General features: G+C 40.1%; 1 protein-coding gene across 2 annotated transcripts in view; it reads left to right on the top strand.

Annotated features, from left to right (window-relative positions):
* The window catches only part of fam172a (family with sequence similarity 172 member A), a 171,901-nt gene that overhangs the window by 88,128 nt on the left and 57,868 nt on the right, over positions 1-25,905 (top strand). For both annotated transcript variants that reach the window (XM_046841224.1, XM_046841223.1), the window contains exon 8: positions 6,721-6,840. In XM_046841224.1, the coding sequence (XP_046697180.1) occupies positions 6,721-6,840 (120 nt within the window). The remainder of the gene's footprint in view (positions 1-6,720; positions 6,841-25,905) is intronic.

Genomic DNA, 25,905 nt, shown 5'->3' with positions numbered 1-25,905 from the left:
GAGCCTGGCACCATTGTATAGCTCAGACTGTACGTGGGCGGAGAAGTTCATGCGCACGTTATACAGCGTTTTTTTGCTTTTCTTCGCACAAGGACCCGTAGAGTGCACGTCTTTCTGAAGCCGCGCATTTGCACTTGTTCCAAGGGACGAGGCCTTCTCTCAGATGTCTGCTCCCAATCTTCCTGTCAGGTCAACCTTAAACACATCCAATCTGCTGCGAGGACTCGAAGCCTGGCCCCTCACAGCAGGCCTTTCCTCCAAACTCTCACACAAGTGGCTGCTCGCTCACCTCGCCTGCGTCAATTAAACCCAAGCAGTAATTTAATCTGACAATCACAGGCTTGGCGGCGAGGCAGGTCGAGATTTGACGAAGATGACCTTTCTGGCTATTCGTAGCCGAAAGCTGTCTTTTAACAGGGAACCCCTGCTAGACAGGCACTGGGCCTTTTGTACTTTGTTAATGAGATATTGATTTGAAACAATGCACCACCAAATTTTGTTGAGATTAGCTCCATGGTAGCAAGGTCACGCCTCTGTACAGTGATGGGCCGAGCTTTTTTTTGTATGTGTCCGTCTGGATTTTTTTAATTAAACTTTGTTTTTTTTTTCTCTCTCACTTCCTCTCTCTTTTTCCATATCCTGTCTTTTGGCATGCACAAACCGTATTATTATTCTGGCCTCATCCTCGCAGCTGGCTTTGGTTATCATCTTGCTGCCTTCAAGTGATCTTTCCAATAGTTAAAAACCCAATGGCTTTTGACTTTTTTTTTTTTCTCCATCCTTCTTATTTTTTTTTTTTTGTACCCCCTCTGTACGAGACACGAGGGCTCTTTCATGGCTCCTGCATGTCTCTGAACAGGCACCTTGTCTGTGACTGGCCAGGTGTGAAGAACAAATCTACAGGAAAGAAGTGCCAGGAGCTATTTAGCCGACCCGGGACAGCTAGTTTTTCCGTGCTATCAGGAAGCCCACGCGCCACCAAAGAACTCGGCTCCAGCTTTATCGTACGTTTCCGAGCAGTCCTCGACACTGCAACCATTCAAACCTTGATAATATTGAATTTCCCCAAAATGTGTGATGTTGACAAGAGGAGCGTGCGGATAACCGGCGACTAAATGATAACATGGGTGAAGAGTGAAGGTCCGCTTTCTAACGGATTTACCGTCGAGCGCTACCCAACGTGTAATCGCTAACCCGGCGTGTTTCGCTTGTAATCATTTACCAAAAGGAAAAACCAGCTCGTTCCATGATGAGAGTCAGCTATTCAAATCACTTCGAGGGTTTGGGTTGTGTGAGCGCTTTGTTTAGTCTACGTGTGTGGCCGAGGCAGGTAGTCGTTCCTAGAGAAGCTCTTTGGAAAGTGGCCTAGAGACGTGGCAGGCATGTTATGGCATCATGATTAATAAGAGTAACTGTTTCTAAATTTGGCGTCCCGTAGAAAACAGTGTTAACACGCTTTAACGTTTAAACAGCTCATGAGGTTTAAAAGGGTTTACCTCAATTAGCTTACAAATCCTCGCTAGCTAAAAAAAAAAAAAAGACAAATTGTAATCCTGCTAGACGCCCGCACGGCCCACTTACTCATCAGTCAGTGAGATTTCGTGTCCTTGTCTCCCGAGCGTGTCCTTCCACTACTGCCTGTTTAACCTTCCAGTGTCGTCCTTGTGCATGATGTGCTGTTTGCACAGTGTGACAACTAGCAGTCGCTAATCTTGACATTCGATCCCACCTCCAGTGTTCTAGTGCATTTAGCATTAAGCGCTGAAAGACTGGTATGAATTGTGGATTTGTTCAAACAAATTGGGAACGTTTTAGTGTGATTTGGGGTTGTTGTTTTTTTTTACTTTTCCCTCAGGATCCCCCACGTCTGCAGCTGTTTGTATGTATTTGTGCTTTCCTCAGCTTAACACTCTCACATGCGGCGTGCAGATGGGAGGCTGAGTGACCGCGAGTGTGTGGTACATCCATGCAGCTGGTGCTGTTCCTCCTGCAGTATCAGAACTTTAGATTACATCAACTAGTTAACAAAGGAAAAAAAGGGGGACAAAATGATACTGTCTCAAAGTCCCTTATCAAACGCTAATTTATTCAGCATTGTTTTAAGCGAACCCCAAGAAGGTAGAAGCATTTGCACACATCCAGACAAACGACACTTGTTTGAACAAAAGTCGACTCATGAACCGTAAAGAAAGCGATGTCTTCATGACATCTTGACGTTTTTTTTTCTCCCTACAACGTGCATGCGAATTCTGGAAATTGATGCGAATCAGGAATGGAATGTAAAAGCTTTCGTACCGAGGACTAAATTCCTCCGCACGTTCTTGAATGGGAATTTTTGGTGCAAGTCATGGATTCAAAATGACAGCAATGCTTTCGAACTAGTACATGAGTTAGAAAAGGCATCTGATGCTTTAGCTTTGAAATGCAAATGAAAAGATGTCGAAAGCCAAATTAGAGCAGGAAATCAATCTTATGAAGGTAACTAGTTAAAATAAGTCAGCGATTTGATCATTCTATCGGCAGTCACTAACATGTAAACTGTGCTAAAACCTGACTGATGATGATCCATCAGTTTACAGCGTAAAACGAGTAGAAACTCTGAGAGCCGTAATACTATACAGTCAACGAAATACTACCCCAAGTAATATGTTTATTTTAATTATAATATATATTTTTATAATATATATTGTTTGGGGTTTTTGTACAGTTTTTAAGCCTCGTATAAAAAACTATAATAAAAAAATAGATAGATAAAAAAAAAAAAAAAAAACCTATATATATATATATATATATATATAATTATATATAATTTATTTATTCTTTTTAATTATTCTTTTTTATCCATTTATGTTTTTTATTATAGTTTTTTAACCTCGTTTAGGCTGAGACTATATATATATATATATATATATATATATATATATATATATATATATATATATATATATATATATAAGTTTTTTATTTATTTTTTATTTTATTTTTTTTATTTTATGATATAAATTTTTTGTGCTGCTGAAAGCTGGGGAATAGGAAACAAGTGCAGTTAATAAGAGACGCACAATGAAGTTAGAAAGGTGGAGGTGGAAATGTAAGTGAATGGTTTGGATGGATCTATGGATGGATGGAATTAATCTATCCATACATTCCTCTATCTGTCTATATATATAATGTGTGTGTATATACTGTATATGTATATACTCATGTGTTTTCTATTACTACTGTGTTGTTTTTATCTTACCCCCTGTGTTCCTCAACATTCAAGCTGCTTGTAACTACCTTGAATGCATACATGTTGCACAATAAAACACAACTAATGCGGGTAAAATATCCCAGGAGTGTGAAAGCGCCATTTCTTTTTTTCTCCCAGCAAATAGAGAGATGGACGCGGCTTGTTATAACATCCCTCATGCTAGCATGTGTGAACGTTGGTGGCGAAAAGAGAGAAAATAAGGGGTGGGGGGGGAAGCCAAGAATCCAGCATGACGCAGTGAGAGCAGTGATCACAGGAGGAGGCGAGAGCTCCGAGGATGTGCCGTAATGGCCCGGCTCCTCCATTAAGAGCTCGTCTCTCCAGCTAGAACTCAGCTCGAGAGGCGCTTCAAAGCTCTGCGCTTTCTGTACCGACGATTCATGTACGGAACCTGAATGTATTCCACACACACACACATACACGTGGACACACACCTTCAGACTTTTGATGTTGGTCTCTCTGAGGCTCAGCAGGTTAGAGAACAGCGGGGAGTCTGATCGGACTGGCACATGTTTGGGTAGGAGAGAAAGACAGAAAGAGAGAGAGAGAGAGAGAGAGAGAGAGATGGGTGAATCTGTCACCAGGAGGCTGTCTCTAAGAGCGGCCTGTTTTGCCGAGCTAATTAACCCTGGGAAATAATTACACAATATGCAAATTTGGTTGAGATAAGTGCAGACCCTATCAGAGCAGGTAGTCAATCATGTGGCACATAATGTGTGTGTGCGCGTGTATGTGTTTGTGTATGTATGTATGTATGTGCACAGTCTGTGGCTGCCGTTGTTTGTGTGTGTGTGTGTGTGTGTGTGTGTGTGTGTGTGTGTGTGTGTGTGTGCTTGGGCCAGGTGTGAGTCTCTGTGCTTGGGCGATAAGGTAGGGGGACGTTACCTGCTTTTGCCAGTGCGTCGCACCGGAGCCGAGCTCGTATTCATTCATGTGCACACTCAGCAGCACAATGATTCAAGCACTAGAGCTCCTCTGGAGGATTGGGACACACCGGGATAGAATTTGTTTATTGTGATATTTGTGACATCTGTAAAAAGAAGACGGGAAATTCAGTCTGCATATTATATCTTAAGTTTTGAGAAGCTCGTAGTATGTCTCGAATATATGCTATACAGACAAAAGTATTGGGACACCTGACTTTTTCTGCCATATGTGGATCTTTTTTTTAAATGTTACCACAAAGCTGGAGGCACACAATTATGTAGGAATGCTGTATAATCAAATCTTGCGTTCGCTAGCACTTGGAAACCCAAACCTGTTCCAGCATGGCAATGTGCACAAAGGAATTATGGACTAAATATGGAATGCGATGCTCAAAAATCACATACCATACTGATGACCAGGTGTCCGTTTTTTTGTAATATAGTGTATGCGCTCGACACATTTTCTCGTTGTGTTGTCGTGTTGCACTTTATTTACAGTTTTTTTTTGTTTGCACCCCATATCCAGCATCCTATACAAAAGAGATCCACCCCATCCTCTTTCCCATTAGGACAGTCCAAGATGTAATCCGCTCTGCTCGGGTTGCATCACTCCGCTCCACCTTTCCGATTTGTTTACCTTCATAAACAAGCTGTTTGTCAAGAAATCTTTTAGCCCTTGTCAGCTGGTTCGATTTTAATTCAGTTATTAGGCGTCGTAATTGAATGCTGATGCAAGAGAGTGTGAGCCGAACCCAAACAATAAACAAACAAAGTTGCAAACGGGGAAGAAACAAAATGGCATGTTGTGTGAACGAGTTCAACTGATCAGTGCTTGATTTAACTCTGAAGTAAAAAATTTGAGATGGATGGATGTTTGGATAGATACACTATATTCACAAAAGTGTTGGGACATCTGAACTGTCCTGCTATATGTGGTTCTTCTCCAAGGCACACAGTTGTATAGGACGTCTTTGGATGCAGTATAATAAGCATTCACTTGAGCTTGTAAACCCAAACCTGTTCCAGCATGGCAATGCCCCTGTGCACAAAGCCATCTACATTAAGTTCTGGTTTACATGGTTTTGGAATTAAAGATTTTCAGTGGTCTGCTATAGAGTTCTGATCTCAACCCTAGTGAACAGCTTTGGGATGAATTGGAATTGCACCCCAGGCCTCCTCACCTACATCAGTACCTGCCTTTATTAACAGGATTGTGGCTGATGAACACAAATGTCCACAAACACCTCTCAAAAATCTAGTGGAACATCTTCCCTGAAGAGTAAAGGGAATTAAAAGAGCAAATTGGGACTAAATATGGAATTTGATGCTCAAGAACGACATACCATACTGTTGACCAGGTGTCCGCAAACTTGTGCCAATATAGTATGATATAGACAGACAGACAGACAGACAGACAGACAGACAGACAGACATCTGTAGACATTTGTGTCCTAACCGCCTAGTCTTTAATCATCTATTGCCACATTTATTCCCCATTTGCTCTTATAATTCCCTCCATTCTTCTGGGAAGATGTTCCACTAGATTTCAGGGTGTGCTTGTGGAGATTTGTGGTCATTCAGCCACAAGAATGTTAGTAAAGGCAGGTACTGATGTAGGTGAGGAGGCCCGCGGTGCAGCCAGCATTCTAATTCATCCCAAAGGTGTTCAGTAGGGTTGAGGTCAGTGCTCTATAGCAGGCCACTCAAGATCTCCCACAACAACTCATGTAAACTATATGTTAATAGAGCTGACTTTGTGTAAAGGGGTATTGTCATACTTTAAAGGTTTGGGTCTGGAGCTAGTTCGAATGAAGGGAAATCATTCTCTACAGTCGTGTGTATATTCTATACATTCAATGCTAAATCCAGGTGTATCTACGGCTCGAAATAGTTTGCTAGCAGTTAAATAGCTTAGTGTCTCTTTGGGTGTCCTGTTCATGCATGTATTTAATTAAACTGAAGGTCTAGAGATGTTTCTAAATCAAGCAGTTTTGAGGGTATTGCACCATGACCATGACCATGTCCATGTGCGCACTCATTAAATTAATTATTCTCTTCATAAAGGAAACATCTCATCCACTATTTCATAATTAGTCTTAATTTCAGAGCACAGCTCAATTGTGATGAAACTTCGCTTCATTTCTCAATCGCTGCAAATCTATAGGTTCTCCACACACACGGATCGATGTGCGCCCTCTCTTTCCACGTACATCCCTTCCTTTTCTCTCTATCTCCGTCTCCCTTTTTCCTCACCTCAGGCCTGTGTTAATTACGAGTGTTCTGTCCACCCCCGGTGTGTGACCTTCCTCCGGCGTTGGCCATTTATGCGCTCACTGCTTGCATCGAGGCCACATCGATTGTTTAGCCAAGTACAAATTAAGATTTAAACCTGCCGTCACAGGAGCTATCGGTTTTTACATTTGGGGCATTTGCAATATGCAAGGCTCATTGAACCCAGGAGGATCTGTTTGTGTGTGTGTTTGTGTTTGTTCAGATGCTATCTCTTACAGTTCTCGCGTGTGTGTATATGTGTGTTTACAGGAAAACAGTTCACCCGAGGAGCACACGCGCTATGTGTGGGACCATTTCATTTCCAGATCCCTCGCCAAAAACATCTTTGTGGTTGCTCACAGCTATGGAGGGCTGTCTTTTGTGGAGCTGGTGAGTGTTTATGTTGTGTTTTTGTTAAGGATCGTCTGCACACACACACACGTGCACACGAACGCACGCACGGGCCTCACCGCTGGGAAAGTCAGGACTGACCGAGTGGGTATGAAGATTGTAGAGGAGAGGAATGATTAAAAATACATCACGTTAAGCTTCGCTGGGAAAGCACTGCTTCTATAAACAATCCAGTAAATCCTTATCCTAGGGCACTATCAACTTTCGGAAGGGAGAGACAAAAAGAGAACGAGGGAAGGGAGGAGAAATGCAGCAGATGATTTTTTATTTTGTGGGGTTTTTTTTGGGGAAAAATTAATGCGTCGGCTTCATCCAGTCGGATTACAGAGCACTAAACGTGTGCGACTCCATCCAATGGTGTCAGTTTAAATATAAATACACTACATACTGTAGAATTCAGCAGGAGCTTTATACCCAGTTGTTTGCATTGTAGTGTATCTCACGTGTAAACAAGTCCAGACTGTGTTAATGCTGCGGGCTTGCTAACTCGTGATTTTTTGACGTCCAGCGCATATTTCAGCAATATCACACAAGCACGTGATTATGCTGAATATCAGAACAGTAAGGAAGTAAACAGAACTGTACTGAAGTAGCTATTTCCATTTGGGGAGACTTTGACTTCACTACATTCCAAAGTCAAATATTTGACTTTTTACTCAACTCCATTTTGCGAAATCAGTCGTTAATTTGTATTTATGAGCGGATAATAACTTAACCGGTCAAACACGCAGCGATCCACCAATCAGGGTCAAGCGCACACATACAGCATACAGTTCAGCGTCAGTTCAACAGCAAGCAGAACATTTTGAGAGGAATAAATGATGGACGAAACTCCAGACTCGAACTCGCCACATCACCCGTTTGCACGGGTTATTTAAAGTAGTTTAAAAGAAGGTTTTGGGCTCATGATTATTTAAAAAGATATCAATCAGGGTTTGACTCATTAATATCATTCTATTAATAGATCAGTGTGATGAGAGTCTGAGAGTCACATATCAAGCAAAAGTCTTGTTACAAAAATGATAATAGGAACATAAATCAACATAGTACCTTGGGTACTTAAGTACATTTGAAGGCAAATACTTTAGTTTTTTTATTTAAGTGAAAGTTTTAATGGAGCATTTTTACTGGAGTCATATGTTACCTTGAGTATCTCTACTTTTACTCAAGCACATGGTTCGTCTACTTCGTCCACCACTGAATATCCGTATGACTGATTTAACAGCACCACTATAAGTGTTATAACTTTTTTATACAACAATTTTAAAAGCAGGAAACAATAAACAACACAATTGTGACACAATATGGGCAAATCTTCGGTTTATTTTTTGCTAGCATGTAGGCTAGCTGGCTGACGCTCACTGATTTGTACATTCACCTTTAGGGTGCTTCTGAAGAAATTAGCACCTCTTTTTTCTTTTCATCTGAAAAGTTTTTCGATTTGAAAACAAAAGTTCAATTCATGAAAAGTAGCATCTGCCATGTCCGCAGATGATATCACTAATGCTACTATAGTAACGGTTTTGAACTAGGAGGTGGACCAGTGAACACATGCAAGCTGATTGATGCGTGGGCTAAAACATCCCACATGTTTGATAACGTTATAATAAAATGATATATATTTTATGATCGTTTGACCATTTGATATCAAATAAACAACACTAAAGGCCAGCCATGGAAACCTGTAATTTTAGCCGACTTTGGAGCTCTTTTTCTGCTACAGAGTTTATGTTTTAGTCAGTCTTTTTTTTCTAAGTCTGAAACTAGAACAAAAAGTTTATACAAAATCAAAACTTTGAGGACAGTTTATAAATGTATTAATTTAAATTGTACTTGTGCACAGTCTGAGATTCTGACATAAATTGGGCCAATTTAACGTTTTTTTTTATTTATTTGAATTCAGTTTTGGTTTTAAGAATCTTTAGAGAATAGAATTGAAGTGAAATCAGAAAGACAGTCGCATGAATCGGATCTAATCACATAAGGCATATATTTTCGACGCCTTAAATTGCAGGAGAATGTGTTTTTTTGATATTTGTACTTTTATATCTGAAGCTTTTTGGACAGTGAAAGCTGATGATCAGGAGCATACTTATTGCGCACACGCTTGTTTACTGTATTCATTTATTCATATTCATCCGTTCGTTCCTGCTTAATTGTGCTCGAGGCTGCTGCACGTTAAATTACTCATTTGTGTACATTTTGGGAAATAGCAAATTCATTTAAAAGTGTGTGTGTAAAGTAGAGTGGGGTTTAAAACCTCTTTTGCACTAGACTGTGGACAATTATCCATAGTATCCGGGATCACAGATACACACCTGCGATGGCTGTCTAGGGACGATTCCTGAACGTCTGTACAAATATGTAATGTCTGCAGCATTAAGATCAATAAAAAGAAACTGCCATCGCTCATTATTTGTTTCAAAAATATATTTACACTGGTACTGTGCTGTAGCGATATACAAAACTTAATAACTGCCTATATATTAATATAAATAAGGAATCATCTGTACGAAACAGAGCTCATGCATGCGATCATATTTCGATCATATTTCGATCATATATTCATTTGTAAGTTATACTGAGTCGAGTTACTTGCAGCTGGTTAGGTTCATTAACAAGCGTGTCTTACTGAACTTAAAATAATAATAAAAAATGACCACTGATGGAAAATGTAATTGTACCACATTCAGAGGCTTTCTATACAACTGTGTGCATCCAACTTTGTGTTAACATTTTGGGGAAGAACCACATGTGGCTGGAAGTTATATATATATATATATATATATATATATATATATATATATATATATATATATATATATATATATATATATATATATATATATATATATATAGAGAGAGAGAGAGAGAGAGAGAGAGAGAGAGAGAGAGAGAGAGAGAGAGAGATGCATCTGCATCTGTTTCCTCATAACTTTGCAGGGAGTTTTCCCCACATCTGTTTAATTAAATCTACTATACATATCAAGTTATTTCAGTCCGAATCAAGTTTCTCCACCGTGCACCCACTTCTTTGTTTTTTCTTTATTTTTTTCTCTGCCATAATTTCTAATCACAACTGGCAAATTTAAAGTGTTCTCATTAGCTTATGTTCATTAAAATCAGACACTTCTCTTGTGCATGTACATCCTCCACCCAGCTGTGAGAGTGTGTGTACACATAAAGAGCTTAGTCGTAGGAGAACATAACATTCGCAAAATGCGAGATGTTGAAGGTTGCTTCATTTTTTGGACCGCAATCAAAAGTGTGTATCGGTGTCTGTTTGCAGAGAAAGTAATTGTGTGCGTGCGTGCAGTTGTGTGTGTGTCTGTGTGTCAAAGGTGACACCATGGTCTCAATCTTCTATTCAAAAACCTCAACCTCTTAAGACCACGCAACTGACCTCTGACCGCAAAAGAGCACGAACGTCAGCTGATTCTAAAAGCATCTCGCTTCTTCTCTCTCTCTACGTGTGCACACACACACACACACACACACACACACACACACAGAGAAAGAGATAGAGTTAGTGTAGAAGTAATCTCTGCATCCTTGATTAAATCCTTCGCAAGCTTTCAGGATGTTTATCTTCATTAACTCGGCCATGCACGAATCACACAGGCTTAGATTTCTCTGCGCTCTCCAGTTGCTCAGAACACATAGAAAGGAAGGAAAAAAAACCCACAGCCAAGCAGCTAATTGATCGGGAAAGTGGTCCGAGGGGAGTGCAGAGGGCATAAAAGGCGAGAGGAGCAGCGAGGGGGAGGAGAGCGAGAGGTGGAAGACCGCTAGCTTGAGCCGAGACGGACCGTTTGACACATGAACGGCGCTCCAGAAAGCTCGCTGTCTGCGGGTTAATTACTGCTCGCCTTCTGCAGTTAATAAACACGTTTCTGATCAAGCACATCAAACACTAACCGATTAATCCCCCTCCGCTCCATCTTCACTCACTTCTCGCTCGCTGTCTCTCCTCCGCCTGTTATCCTGATTTGATTCCTTTTTTCTTTTTTCATTTTCAAACCACACTCATAGAGCGTAGAGCCCTAATTATACATGCATCAAAGTGCATCTTATGGCCTGAGAAAGAGAAAAGCAGTGAGTGGATGGTTTAACGCAGAGGGCACAACCCTACACACTACCCTAAAACACTAGCGCACGCACACACACACACACACACACTTAAACACTAGAACACACTCACACACACATTATCCTCCACCTCTTTACCATTTAACATAGCTGCAATGCCTCTCTGTTGCCCCTGCAGAACCCCCTCTCTCTTTCTCTCTCTCCCTCTCTTTCTTTTATCTCCTTTCATTCCCATGGGGTGACGAGAACGGTGTTGTTGAGGTGGAGCCCAAGGCTCTGGCTTCGGAGGAGTTGGTGTCGAATCTAAAATGAACCTAGATGTTAAGGTAATTTACGGGTTCCACAACTCCAACTGACCGTATAAGACTGTAGAAAGGACATTACTCATAATCTCTCTGTCCGGTGCTCATGATATTCCTCTCACTCTCCCATTTTTGTATTGTGTTTTTTGATGATTTATAATCACACCCAAATGAGGATGGTTCCCCTTTGAGTCTGGTTCCTCTCAAGGTTTCATCCTTATACCATCTAAGGGAGTTTTTACTTGCCACAGTCGCCCCAGGCTGCTCATCAGGGATAAGTATACGTAGTTCCCTTGTTTAAATTTTCATTTTATAATTCTTACATTCTGTAAAGCTGCTTTGAGACAGTGTCCATTGTGAGACGCGCTATAGAAATAAACTTGAATTGAATTGAGCAACACCTCGTGTAACCTTCCTCGATTATAGGAACTATAGAGTATAGAATAAAGGCCAGGTGATATCAAGGAGGACAGGGTTCCTTACATAATATCTTATATAACCAAACATCTGCATTCCAGTGCAACACTGCGTGGGTGCCCATATCCCGTATCCCATATCCCGTATCCAGCTTGTTCCATACCTCCTTGTGTCAGCCATGTGCGTGTACATGTGCGCTTCATGCCGGAAAACACGGTACCGTCCCCCAGGGATTTTATGTTCTGGCTCTGTGTAGGTGCAGAATATGTGTGAAGAACATTCTATAGTGCAGAGAAGCGCATGTGTTGTGCCTCGCACTCGACTGAATTATGAGTCCTTGTTTGTAGAATGAACATATAGAACCATTGTTTATGGTGTTCCTGATGCTATGGGTTATTTATGCAAGTATCAGGGCAGGTTTCTGGTTATTGGAAGATAATGATGCTTCATCTGTTGAATCATGATGCTTGTCCTGAACAGTGTAATGTCTGATAGAAATTTGGTGTAGTGAGCAGCCCAACACCATTAAAGCTATTGACCAACCAATACACACCACATATAATTTAACAGAAGGACAATATTGTGACATTGACTCTATAGCAGCCTGTTTGTGTGTGTTAGCTGTGAGTGTATCAGACACTGCAGTGTTACTAGGTTAAGAAAACCAGTATTATTTTATCCATCATTTTTTGTTTTTTTCTTTGCTGCAAATACTGTACACAACGGTATCTGAAACAACACCGCTCTTGCACTTGTGCGTAAATCCCAACTTGTCTTAAGTATTGCTTCCATGTCAGCTATGGAAATTGGCATAACATTGCAGGAAGGTGCATGCGAAAAGAGTTTACTATGAGGATTTCAGTGTTGCATCAGTATCCACGATCAGCCCATACGCCGAGCCGTGATCTCATATCATACTGGAAATAAAAAATTCTAATAAAAAAAAAGAAGGAACAAAGTCCATTGAGTGTAGCTACAAGGCAGGTATGTTCAATAAACTATACATTAGTAAACTGCACATAATCCTGGTTCATTCAAAAAAAAAAAAAAAAAAATATATATATATATATATATATATATATATATATATATAGCTTGAATTGATATACGTATTAACTATAAGTTTAATATACAGTACATGTTTACCTGTTTGAATTCAGGCAACTTTGTATTTATTAATATTACATATGCTCAACCTTCGTTTTAGTTTTACTGATAATCAAAGATATAAGCAACTTTTACTCTCTACTCAACTACATTTGAGTCAATATATGTACTTTTTTTCTCCACTGTATTTTAATCGACAATGACAGTCACATTTACATTTTAGTATTTTCAGCTTTACTTTATTTATTTTTGAATATGTATTCACTTTAATTGTATTTGTCTATTGAATATTTATGGTTACTTTACTTTGTAACATGATACTATCATTTTATTTTATTTTTTTGTCTTTTTTTTTTTTTTACAACTTGTTTGATCTTTGTTTCATTGTGGCATGTTGAAGTGGCTGTTGTGTTGATTTCGGTTAATGCAGTGTTGAGTTGTATCTTTGAGCCTACATTCAATATAAATAAAATCCTCAGATACTCTACTTAAGTCATATTGGAATTGGTGAAATTTAACTTGTAATGGAGTAGGTTTTGCTCTAAGGTAACTTTTTTTACTCAAGTATGAGTTTCGGTAACTCTTTACACCTCTGTACATATTATATAAGATCTGCTTTTACTAAGAGTTTGCAAATATACTTACAAGTCTATTGCTTCCAGCGTATTCAATATAATGCCTACTTTTCTTGCCACATATAAGATAAGTGCAGTGAATTAGAGAGGTTCTGGTCTGTTTTTGACTTTGTACGCGAGCATCAGTGTTTTAAATCTGATGTGGGAAGCTACAGGAAGCCAGTGGACGGAGCGTCGATTTGCGTGGTATAGGAAGAAATGCAGCTAAATGTCTTTCAGAGGCCGACCTTCCTGGAGTCAGTAATAGTAGTCCAGTTTTGAGATGATGAGAGCATGAACAAGCACCTTGTGGACAGAATCGGAATCTATCTATCTATCTATCGATTTATCTAGCTGTCTGTCTGTCTGTCTGTCTGTCTGTCTGTCTGTCTGTCTGTCTGTCCTATTTATTTAGCATAATATGAGTATTTCTGTACTCAAAAAGAGTTTGCATATTCTCATTATCTGTCTCCTATGCAAGACTTTTGATGCGAGTCATGCAGTCGTGTTGATTCGTGCGCGCACTCCTTGCCGTCCTTTCATTCCGGAAGAATTTGCTTTCCCTTTTTACTCCCGTGTCCTTGTGCGTGTTTCCGTACAGTCGACTTAAGTGCAGATTCTCCACACAAGGAGTTCTATTCAGCATTCAGCATTTTCCGCTACAGTAACACACCGAGGCTTTTCTTTGTAATTCCATGATGTGGAGCGATTGCCTCCTTCAGTCTTCATCCCTTGATTACGTACAAATGAGCTTTATAGCCCCAGTTCAAGGCCTCTACCTTTGTGTGTGTGAGATGAATAATAAAAATCTGAAATTTCTTATTTTTTTGTTGTTGCCTGAAAAGAATCATGACAATTGGCCCTTGTAAAAAAAAAAAAAAAATAAATAAAAAGACTCTCCCACCCCCTCCTCGTTAGTTTGTGTTTATTTATTCTTCCGTAGTCATTGTTTCCATTCTTTTATTGCGCTAGAGAGCGCCGCGAGCTCCTCAGCGGCATTTATGTATTTCCGGCCTCATTTTGGCACTAATTTTTGTTTGTTTCGGAGAGAGATGACGGGCAGCTTGTATTCGGAGAATGGAGGGCTGTCCAACCCAAGCTTTCTAATTGACTTCAGTTTGCTGTCTAGGTGCATCACGCCAGAAATGTCTAGACAGACTGTAACAATACAAACGACAGGGGGGGGATTTGGGGGTGGTAGGTGGTTGCTGTAGATTAATTAGCTTTCTGTCTCTCTGTGTGGATCAACACAAATCAGGCCTTGTGTAGTTATTTTTATATCAGAGCGTTGAAGTTACACATCGATTTATTACATTGAAGGAATCCGATTTTGAGTCTATACACAGGTATTTTGACACATTTGAGCAAAAACTCCTGTTTACTGAAAATGTATTTATAATGGAAGTCAATGGGCAGGCGTTTTCATTCCGTCAGCAGGTGCATCTGCAAAACATATTTCCGTATATAAAACTTAAAAAATTCTCCCTCCAGATGGTAGGGGGTGTGGTTGTGTTCACTAAGTGGGGCTGAACTTTTGTTCTCTTTTGTGTTCATGTGACGCACATTGTAGAATAACTGCAATTTTGAGGATGGGTTGCTTCACTGCTATTTTTTGTCCATGTCTCATTAAATCAACCCTATTGTACACTTTTGGGATGAATTGGAAGGCTGACTGCACCCCCAGGTCTCCTCACCCTTCTGTTTGAATGCACACAAATATCACACATTTTAAAATCTAGTGGAACATCTTCCCTGAAGAGTGGAGGTTTTTATAACAGCAACTGGGCACTAAATGTAGAATGGGACGTTCAGAAATCACAGATAAAATGTAACAAATAAAAATTATAGTCAAATATTCATACCTTAGTGGGGATCCAACCCCAGCCATTAGGGTTGCACAAGCCAGTGCACTCTTAGTTAAGGTCCCAAGCCCGGATAAATACGGAGGGTTGCGTTAGGAAAGGCATCCAGCGTAAAAACATGCCAAATCAAACACGCAGATCATGAAAACGAATGATCCGCTAACCCTAACCCCTAATGGGAGAAGCCAAAAGAAAGATTCATACCTAAGTGACGAGCAGGAAAGCATATCTGTGCTTCCTCTAAGCTATTGATGTGGTTCAGTTTAATTTGAATCACCGGTTGAGGAGAACGTCAATAAAACAATCTCGGTCGATTTTATTGACTTTTGTTGAAGTTGTGTTTATTCTCTTCAGTAAAGTAAGTCATGTTAACCACAAATCCAAACCCAGATATGTTTGGCACAACAAAAAGTACATGCAAGTGAAGTTTTAGAATAGTCCCTATCTTAATTAATCTTTAATCCCTAATCCTGAACCCTCCCATATTTTATCTTTAATACGCCAGAAAGTTTCTCGTGTGTCGTCGGATGTCCACTAACTGCAGACAATGAAATCTTTGTGCTGCATCACATGGCAGTGAAACATACTCAGGAAGAAAGAGCGTGCTATCAGCCCTCTTCTACATACATGAGCTCGAAGTATGCCTGCCAAATCGTCAGGAGTTTAGCAGTTGCTCTTATACGTGAGTGCTGGGAAAAGTGTCAGAACGGTTGCCTGTGGTTATGGAACATGCCAGAGGATGGAGATTAATGAAAAAAAGAAACGTATAGTATTCCTTTAAGACTCGTGTGTCCATTAGATCTTTTAGTTGTTATTTGAAAGTAAATTAATTGGTGTGAACTTGTGGAGTCTTTCGAACTGGACTTTAGGAATTAGACACTCTTACACTCGGTTTGACTCTCCTCTCCCATTTATACTTTTTTACCTCAGTCTCTCGTTCTCTCTCTCTCTCTCTCTCTCTCTTTGATTCTCGCACTGATTCTCTCGCTCATTCTCTCCCTGCTCCGTCTCAGGCTTAATTAGCTGTTGCTTGTTAACAGGCAGAGAGAGTTTAGTGCATAAACAAGGCTGAGAGGATGAATGCACTCGCAGACGAGTGTGCAGATAAGAGAAATCTCACCGCTGCTCTCTATAAATAAACTATCAGTAAACGCCAGTTTAGAGTGGCCTATCTTCTTACGGGTGATAAGGCCTGTTTCAAAAATGTGTGTGTGTGTATGGGTGTGTGTGTTCAGAATACACATTAACTTGAGTGGAGATTTTGATTTGACATGTCTGAGGTGTGTTTTTGTGCCTTTGGTGTGTGGGGTGTGTGTGTGTGTGTGTGTGTGTGTGTGTGTGCGTGTGCGCATGTGCACACCCTGACACAGACAAGTTTGTTAGACTTGCTTATTGTCTGTCATGTCCCATGCAGCTCATATGGCTGCAGGTCATTTGCATGTGAATGTGTATCAGTTATACATCTGCTTTATAGAATATGCATCAGGGCTCCATTGAACGCTGACGGATGCTGACATTTTTGTCAAACACCAAGCTGAAACATTACTCAAGGCTTCTCAACCTTTCGGAATCCGAAGGGGACGGTTCACGATTTCGCGTTGTTTTGCTTTGACTTTGTAAGGGCTGCATCTATTTTCTTATTTTTTCGGCAAACTTTTAAGCGAAATGGAAAATCGTCCAGTGTGGAAAATGTTTTTTTATTTCGAGAGTTCATGAAATGTTAGTTTGCATCTCATTACACATTAGTTGTAGTCTATGTAATGATCAGATATCAATAATCCATTCAGTGCTGCAAAGCAAGAAGCGTGTTTTATGCTAGAATTTGGTTATATCTGGATATAACTTAGGATTTTACTTAGATTTAACTAATTACAAATTAACATTAGTGAAATTACATGACAATGTATTTAAAAACACGGTTTATATTATCGTGCACATCATTAACATATAATTAAATACCTGAGAATGTCTGTATAGTGATTTAATGGTGGAAATAAATACACAAATATAAAAAACAGCTTTTTGTAAGGAGTCTCCAGTGTCAGTACTTGGAATGTATTCAGGGCTGAGGGCAATGCACGTTTCTAATCAACTTGAAAAATGCTGGTCTTCGTCTTGACTTAAAGAGAGACCAGCTACCAGAGACTGCTGTGGGACAGGCTGTTTATAGCTGCTATAATGTAACAGGAACGATCTTGTATCTTGATCTTGTTGTTCCACAACAATAAATGTAGCTACAAGCAGATCAATTGTGTAATAAATATAAGTGGGGCAGTTGCCTGGATTGGTAACAGTTACTTCACTCTTTGATATTTTACAATAAAAGTACACCTTGTGTTGTCTTGTGTTCTATAAAATTAATTCTTAATTATTTGTAGTTTAGTAGAAGTGGGCTTATGAATTCCTCTCTCTATATAAAACGTGTTATTCGGAAGTGTTTACTGGATTTCATTGGCTATTTCACATGCACAAAGACAATAAAGTCCAATCTAATCTAATGTAAGTGTTGGCCCAAAGATTCTGATAATAATCATGCACTTAAATCATAAATATCTGATCCTTCCCAGTGTAGCTTTCCTGCTTTAGTGAGCAAATTCCACACTTCGTGGTTTAATATTTTTCTAGATCCCTGTGTGGTCAAAATATTAAACAGATTGAATATTACTTAATGAAGGCCAAACACTTTTCACATTCCTCCAGACCCTTTCTATCCCCCATGAGTGTTTCCATGACAGCATAATTGAAAATCATTACATCTCAAACAACTTGTTTTCGTTTTTTCCCTTTTCTTTTCATTTTTTTTAAACACAGTTCCGCCTTTCCCTTCTATTCTCTCATTTCCTTCAGCAAAATCAGCATTCTCAACTAATCTACACATCCAGCCTCTCTCTCTCTCTCTCTCTCTCTCTCTCTCTCTCTCTCTCTCTCTCTCTCCTTTTTTTCCCCTTCTCTCTCCAGTTTAAGAGTTCACCGTGAGCCTTATGGGATTCATCATTGCATATTTACTGTGCTGCAGTGTGATATAGCTGTGAGCTTTTTCTGTCGGAGCGCCATTGATCTAGCGCGCCTGTTTGCTCCCGAGGTTACCGGACGCGCTCCCATTTCCATAAGGGCCCCTGGCAAGGTTTCTCTCCAGCATTGATTGGCCCTGTCCTAGGGAGCCTCGCTTCGTATACCCTCATTGATCACTTTGTTTTTCCCCAAGACAGTGTTACGCCAAGTTCATATCAAGCACAGTGCACACACCCCACCCCGACCTGCTCTGGGAGAGAGGAGAAGGCTGAGAGTGAAAACTTTGGCGGCAATATCTTAATAGTGTTTCCTTTTCTTCTGCAATAGAAAGGTGAAAAAAATCGAGTGTGTGCCCTTAGTTGTGCATGCAGGTTGGGTAGCCGACTCTGCAGCAGTGTGTGCATTGTGTGTATGAAGGGGAACATAGGTATAGTTTTCACACAATTTATTGAGCTTTACCTTTTTTTCCTTTTTTTTTTTTTTTTTTTTACCTTTTTAAAATTTTTTTACCATCTCATCCCATACATTTTTGACAGTTATGAGACCCAGAACTACAGTTTTATTCTTAAATTCTAACATCAGATGTTTTAACAAGCCAACCGATATGTAGCTTGAGCTTAATGCATTCATGAGATCGAATTATTTTTGCGATCTTTAAGTTCAGCTGAATCCGAACCTTTTATCGTTCTCGCCATCGCAGCTGCTCAGAACACACAGCGTAACATGACATATGATACGCATTACATGGCTGATAGAACACCGTTTGGGATACGGCCCCAGGAAAGGTCAAATGTTTCTGTATGTGTATTCGTATTTTAAATATCGAAATCTTGGCATCTTCATCTGGGTCGCTCGTTTCTTCCGATGTCGAAAAAAGTCACATGTATTTTGTTTCCATAGGAGACTTAGAAGGTGGACAAACAGTATACACGCACATACAATACTGCATGCTGGTGGTACAACGGATCACAAAAATCACGTGTTTTGGGTCACGTATCAGAGCAAAAAAAGGAAACAAATATAAATTAGCTTTCCATTTATTACAAGAAAAGTTTGAATAATGCGGGAAGCTTTTAAAGTTCTTCCGCTCCTCCGTTAGCCGTTGTTGTTGTTTACAGATAAACGCGTCCCGTTCACGTGAACACAAGACTGGTCTGTGTAGTTACGAAAATGACCGGCTTATCGGCAGGGGGGAAAAAAATCTTTAATTCTGCGATTGTTAAAAAAAAGAAGCTTCATCCGCAAGTTAAAAAACGAGCATTCGATCTGCGGTTCACGTTCATGCCGAAACGGGAGTCGTAATCCGTACGGAACGCCGATCAACTGCGATCCGTTGCACCCCTTACTGTATGCACACACACTCCTAAGCCATGTTTGCTCTCTGACTCTGATTATGCTTATGTATGAAGATCCAGGAGTCTTCCCTTTCATCTTCTCCTCCATTGCAGTAACCTCTCCTTTCTCACCCTGTCTCCCTGTCTCTCTCTCCGTATGTCAGCCATGTTTTCGCAGAGATTTTCGACTCCAGTTGGACTGTCAGACTGCAGATGTCTTAAACTTGAGTAGAAATCCTTTGTTTTGTTTTTTTTTTCCTTTTTTTTTTTCTTTTTGTACAGGCACTGTGGGCTCACTGAGCAGAGGGCGCTAATCTAGTAGTCCTTTCGTTCGGCTAAATTTGGACGATGTGAAGGAATCGAGAGCCGCCTCTGCCCTCCAGCACAAAAGAAACCCTGAACCCCTGAGTTTTCTCCCATACTCTCTCGCACGGCCTTTCCGTCTTTCTTCTGCTCTCTCACTCCCACTGAGTCTAGGGCATGAGGTCTGCTGCTTCAGTCTGCTCTGGAATGAGCGCCTCCATCTCTTTTTCTCGCTCTCTCGCCTTTGTTTGCTATGCGTTGTCTGTTTTTTTTTGTGTGTGTTTGTGTCTGGTCTTCACATTCTGTGGCCTCTAAGATAGACGCAGTCACTCCATCCATCCATCCATCCATCTATCCATCCATCCATCCATCCATCCATCCATCCATTCATTTATTCATCCATCTATCCATCCATCCATCCACCCACCCATCCATCCATTTATTCATCCATCCATCCATCCATCCATCCATCCATCCATCCATCCATTTATTCATCCATCCATCCATCCATCCATCCATCCATCCATCCATCCATCCATCCATCCATCGTTCTCTTGCCTGATTTTGACTCTTTGAATTAATCAGTACGACTTGATATGATGTATGAATCTGATTCATTTTGCTACATTATTAAATATTGAATTCACTCGACACAGCGAGGACAGTCAAATGCCGGGGATGTGGTGACGTCACGTGACATCAATGACCCCCACCTTCATCCGTCTCGCGCTTTGCACTGAGGACAATGCACTCCCTGTGCCGAGTTTTGCACCATCAAACACCGCTCACATTTTCTTCAGGAAATATCCTATTCTAGTAAAATCCTAAATTCTACAGTTTTTTATAAATAATTTTTCCCACACGACTGTAAAACATCCAGCGGAAAGTGTGACCTGTGCTACAGGGAAGGACGCTGTTATGTGATCGGAGCCGTGAGTTTTGCGATCCGTTGCACCATTAATAATACAGACTACGAAAGAGAAGATCTGATGCTCGTCGTTGTCTTCTATAGCGTAGCTACAGCTCTTAGAGGCTTCAAAATCTTAATTCTGTTCAGTTACAGCGGTGGTAACAAGTTCCCGATTAAGAAATGTGCACATACTAATTATTACGCAGCATTGCACAGTGCATTAGATATAATTACACACCGAATTAAACTACTTTTTGTTTCATGAAGGTCAATAAGACACATATTTTCCCGTTTTTTCTAGAAGATTAATAAGAAAAAAAAAACATGGCGCTGGCGTATCCCAAAACACACCTTATCTACTACATTGGGGATAATTGTGTATTAAATAAAGGCATAGTGCAAAATATATAGTGCGCTATAAATATTGTATAAAATCCCACTTATATATAAAACAATGGGTTAGTGTCCAAACAATAGGCCCTAGCATGTCAAGTATGCAAGTCAAGTCAAGTTTATTTTTATAGCGCTTTTTACAACAGACATTGTCTCAAAGCAGCTTTACAGAATTGAAGTTAACGATGTGTATTTGTCCCTGATGAGCAGCCATGGCGACTGTAGCAAGGAAAAACTCCCTTAGATGTTATGAGGAAGAAACCTTGAGAGGAACCAGACTCAAAAAGGGAACCCATCCTCATTTGGGTGAAATGCAGTGTATGCAGTAATGGACGAAGTACACGAACCATGTACTTGAGTAAAAGTATTTTCAAGTATTTGCCTTCGAATATACTTCATTATCCAGAGTACTATGATTTATTATGGCTATAATGTTGCTATAATCATTTTTGGAACAAGACTCTTCTTTAATATGTGAAAAGACTCTGTGACTCTCAGCATACTAATCTATTGATAAAATAATATTAATGAGTCAAACACTGATTGGTATTGAAATTATCATAAGCCCAAAACCTATTGTAAAAAATATTTACATAAATATCACGTGAATGGGGGTGAGTGTTGGGGCGAGTCCGAGTCAGGAGTTCCCTCCATCATTTATTCCTTTCTAAATGTTCTGCTTGCTGTTGTACTGATGCTGAACTGTATGTTGGTGATACGTAGATACCAGCGAGCGCCGATCAGAACAGGTTCAATCAAAAACAGTGATTGAACGATTGATTTCGTAAATGCAGTGAAGTTTAAAAGTCTTCCCACATAGAAATACTTCAGTGAAGTACAGATACGTGAAAAAGCTACTCGAGTGCAGTAACGAGTTACATTTACTTTATTTCTGTCCAATCTTGAAAAATGTCTCTCATATTCAGTTTATTTGGAAAAAGGAATCCCAAAAAAGGGGGTATTCCAGGAAGAAGAGGCCCATGAAGGTCCTGCAAAAAAAAAAAAAAAAAAAAAAAAAGCATCTGGAAGGGTCTTTTGATGAAAGAAAGAAGGTTCGCCCTCATATTTCTCAAATGTCACTGAACTCTGCAACTTTTGTTCGACGTCAGATGTTGGCTCTCTCGCTCGCTGTCAGTACGATTCAGATGTTTTTCCTTCCTCTCCTTGGCTCCGACTCTTTCCTCTTTCTTTTTGTTCCTTCGGCTTCGTTTGCCATCCTTCCTTTTTCGCCGCCAATTTTGATTGCGTGTTGGAGTGTTTTACGGCCCTCGTTTTTTTTTTCAAAAATGTGTTCAAGCGTTTGAGTAAACGGGGGTCGGGGTTTTCTTCCTTTACGCTCGCTTCCTCTACGGCCTCTCACTGATAACTTATAATCTGTAAACGCACATGTTGAAGACATTGTGTACGAGCGTGTATCTGTAATTGCAGGAACAAGCAGCTACCTAGTCTTTCCTGGCCATTATTTTATCACTACCTTTCTCTCGGTGAGTCAGCAAGCTTCCCCATCATCGTATCACATTGGCCGATTTCCCTGCCCCGGGCTTTTTTACGAGGCCATTTTTTAAAACTCTGTGCTTTGGTTATGTACCTGCGGTAAAACATATTTAATTTTTGAGCCTAGGAAACCGACACTGAAAAGAGATGAACTGTTTTATGTGCCATTTTAAGGTTTTATGTGCTGTGAATTATGGCACGCCCAGTGAAATATTGGTCAGAGAGGATAGAGGGATGTGTGTGTGTGTGTGTGTGTGTGTGTGTGTGTGTGTGTGTGTGTGTGTGTGTTGTAGGGGTGACTGGGCATCTGTGACTCGTATCATCGAGTGGCTTTGATGTCACGGTGAAAAGGCGTATGAGCTTTGCGAGGTGTGGGGTCACGCCCCAGTGCTGCTCTCTGAGTCAGGGGAAAATGGTGACTAGGTGAAAACACACACACACACACACCTGCAATAAAACGCAAAGGTGTGTGAGACTCGGATACGGCAAGTGCAGATAGGATCGGCTGTCTTTAGGTGAGCAGGTGTGCGTATAGGTAGGTGTATGCAGGTGTTTTCATCCTCTATGATGTGATGATATCAATATTGTCATGATTAAGTTTTCCCTAAGTGTATTCATTCCAGCTCTAATTGCAGGTTTAATTTTCCTTCCTTTTGAGTGATAAGTAGGGATGCAGTCGGATCTTCAATTAGAGATTCATTAGGTTTCGGTTTCATTCGAGCCTTTTTTTCCAAATGAGAAGTGATCAGATACATTAAACATCGCAACACACGTTTAATACAAGTGTCTTTACAAATTGGTATAATGCTAAGATTTGTATTTATTAGATAGTGAAAGCGTGGTTAAAGCACTCAGTGGTTAAAGCTTTGGGTTACTCATCGGAAAGTTGGGGGTTCAAGCCCCGGTATCGTGAAGCTGTCACTCTTGGGGCCCTTGAGCAAGGCCCTTAACCCTCTGCGCTCTAGGGGCACTGTATCATGGCCGACCCTGCACTCTGACCCCAGCTTCCAAACATCACAGGGATATGTGAAGAAAGAATTTTACTGTGCTGTAATCTACATGTGACAAGTATAAAACACCTTTCTTTCTTTCTTTCTTTCTTTCTTTCTTTCTTTCTTTCTTTCTTTCTTTCTTTCTTTCATTCTTTCTTTCTTTCTGTCTTTTCAGTTACTTTTTCACTGTCTCTTTCTTTCTTTCTTTCTTTCTTTCTTTCTTTTTCTTTCTTTCTTTTCAGTTACTTTTCACTGTCCCCAGTTTCTTTCTTTCTTTCTTTCTTTCTTTCTTTCTTTCTTTCTTTCTTTCTGTCTTTTCAGTTACTTTTCACTGTCTCCAGGTTTCTTTCTTTCTTTCTTTTTCTTTCTTTCTTTCTTTCTTTCTTTCTTTCTTTCTTTCTTTCTTTCTTTCTTTCTTTCTCACTGTCCCCAGTTTCTTTCTTTCTTTCTTTCTTTCTTTCTTTCTTTCTTTCTTTCTTTCTTTCTTTCTTTCTTTCTTTCTTTCTTTTCAGTTACTTTTCACTGTCCCCAGGTTTCTTTCTTTCTTTTTTTCCTTTCTTTCTTTTTCTTTCCTTTTTATATACATCGATCAGTCGTTATATTAACACTATTTGCTGAATATTCTGTAGGTCCACATTTTCCACCCTAAACAGCTTGTACTTGTTGAGGCATGAACTCCTCTATAGATCTGAAGGTGTACGCTGGTTAGGAGCAGATCCTTTAAGTGTGGTAAATTATGAAGTGTTGCCCTGCTGGGATAATTGTTTTTCCAATTCATCCCACAGATGTTAGACAACTATTGGTTCCTTGAACCATTGGAACTGGAGATTGGTAGCTCAGTGGTTAAGGCTCAGGGTTACTGATTGGAAGGTCAGGGTTCAAGCCTTGGTAAGCTGCCACTTTTGGGCCCTTGAGCAAGGCCCTTAACCCTCTGTGCTCCGGGGACGCTGTATCATGGCTGACCCTATACTGAGACCCCGGCTTCATAACAAGCTGGGATATGTGAAGAAAGAATTTCACTGTGCTGTAACGTACATGACAAATAAAGGCTGTTCTTCTTATGTTCTTCTTCTTCATTCCTGAAGCGTTATTTAATTAAAAGAGGCCACTGATGTTAGAGAATACCGTTGCCAAGTGAACGGATGTACCTGGTCTGCCACAATGTTCCGGAAGGTGTTACGTGCCAAAGGAACATCCAGATGATGCAAAAGTAAACGTGATTCAAGCTCACATGCTTTTTCAGCAATGGACAGGGGACAGCATGGACTCTGACCAGTCTGCATCTACACAGCTTCACACGCAGCTTGCTGCGATGCACTGTATGTTCTGACACCTTGCTGCCAATAGGCAGCCTGGACCTTTTTAGCAATTTCTACTTGCTCTTCTGTATTAGCAAACCAGGCGGCCATCAGTGAGCTGTATGTGCTTTTGACCCTTTCCCCCAGTTCATCAATTACCTTCTTCAGACCAGGAACACCCCACAAGACCTACCGCTTGGAGATGCTCTGACCCAGTCATCTAGCCTTCACAATCCGGCCCTCGTCAGAGTCGCTCTGTTCGTTTGTTTCCTGCTTCGAGCACATCGACTTCCCCAGTAAATGCCACTCTTTTGACAGGTGCCATTGGTACAAGATAATGATATTCACATCAATTTGAAGGTTAGAATGTTATGGCTGATCTGTGTATGTTTTTTCTTTTTTATCTGTGATTCGATTGTGACCCGCTCCTCTGCTGTAGAGGTGTTCGATTAAAAAGTTTTCCCTCAATAAACAGCAACTCCGTCAATTAATTTTTTTTTTTTTATATATATATATTACATTTTTATTAGATTTTCTCTTTCAAGGGAAAAAAATCTAATGAATTATTACAGAGCTAATGCTAAATTAGTTCTATATTACAGCTAGCTTTTTTTTTTTTGTTCTTCTTTTTTTTCCCTCTCCAAAGCTAAGCTGTGTCTGTAGTGTGTAGGCGAATTTCAGTACGTAACATTTTGACCTGCTTTCTTGTACTGAGCAAAGAACAACAAACTGGTTAATTCCAAGCGTGTTTATAATGGAAACATACTTTAAGGGCACTTTATTGGGAATGTCAACAAGCTGTCTGTTCTTGTCTCAACACTGGTAAGCGTGAATGCTCTACAGATGTGGTGGATATATATTAGGGCATTTCTTTAAGTAATTTAAAAAAGTAGAAAAGTTAAAAAAACAATTAATGA

The sequence above is a fragment of the Silurus meridionalis genome, chromosome 27, assembly GCF_014805685.1.
Source record: "Silurus meridionalis isolate SWU-2019-XX chromosome 27, ASM1480568v1, whole genome shotgun sequence".
NCBI classification, from domain to species: domain Eukaryota; kingdom Metazoa; phylum Chordata; class Actinopteri; order Siluriformes; family Siluridae; genus Silurus; species Silurus meridionalis.
This window is presented reverse-complemented; position numbering and strand designations above follow the sequence as displayed.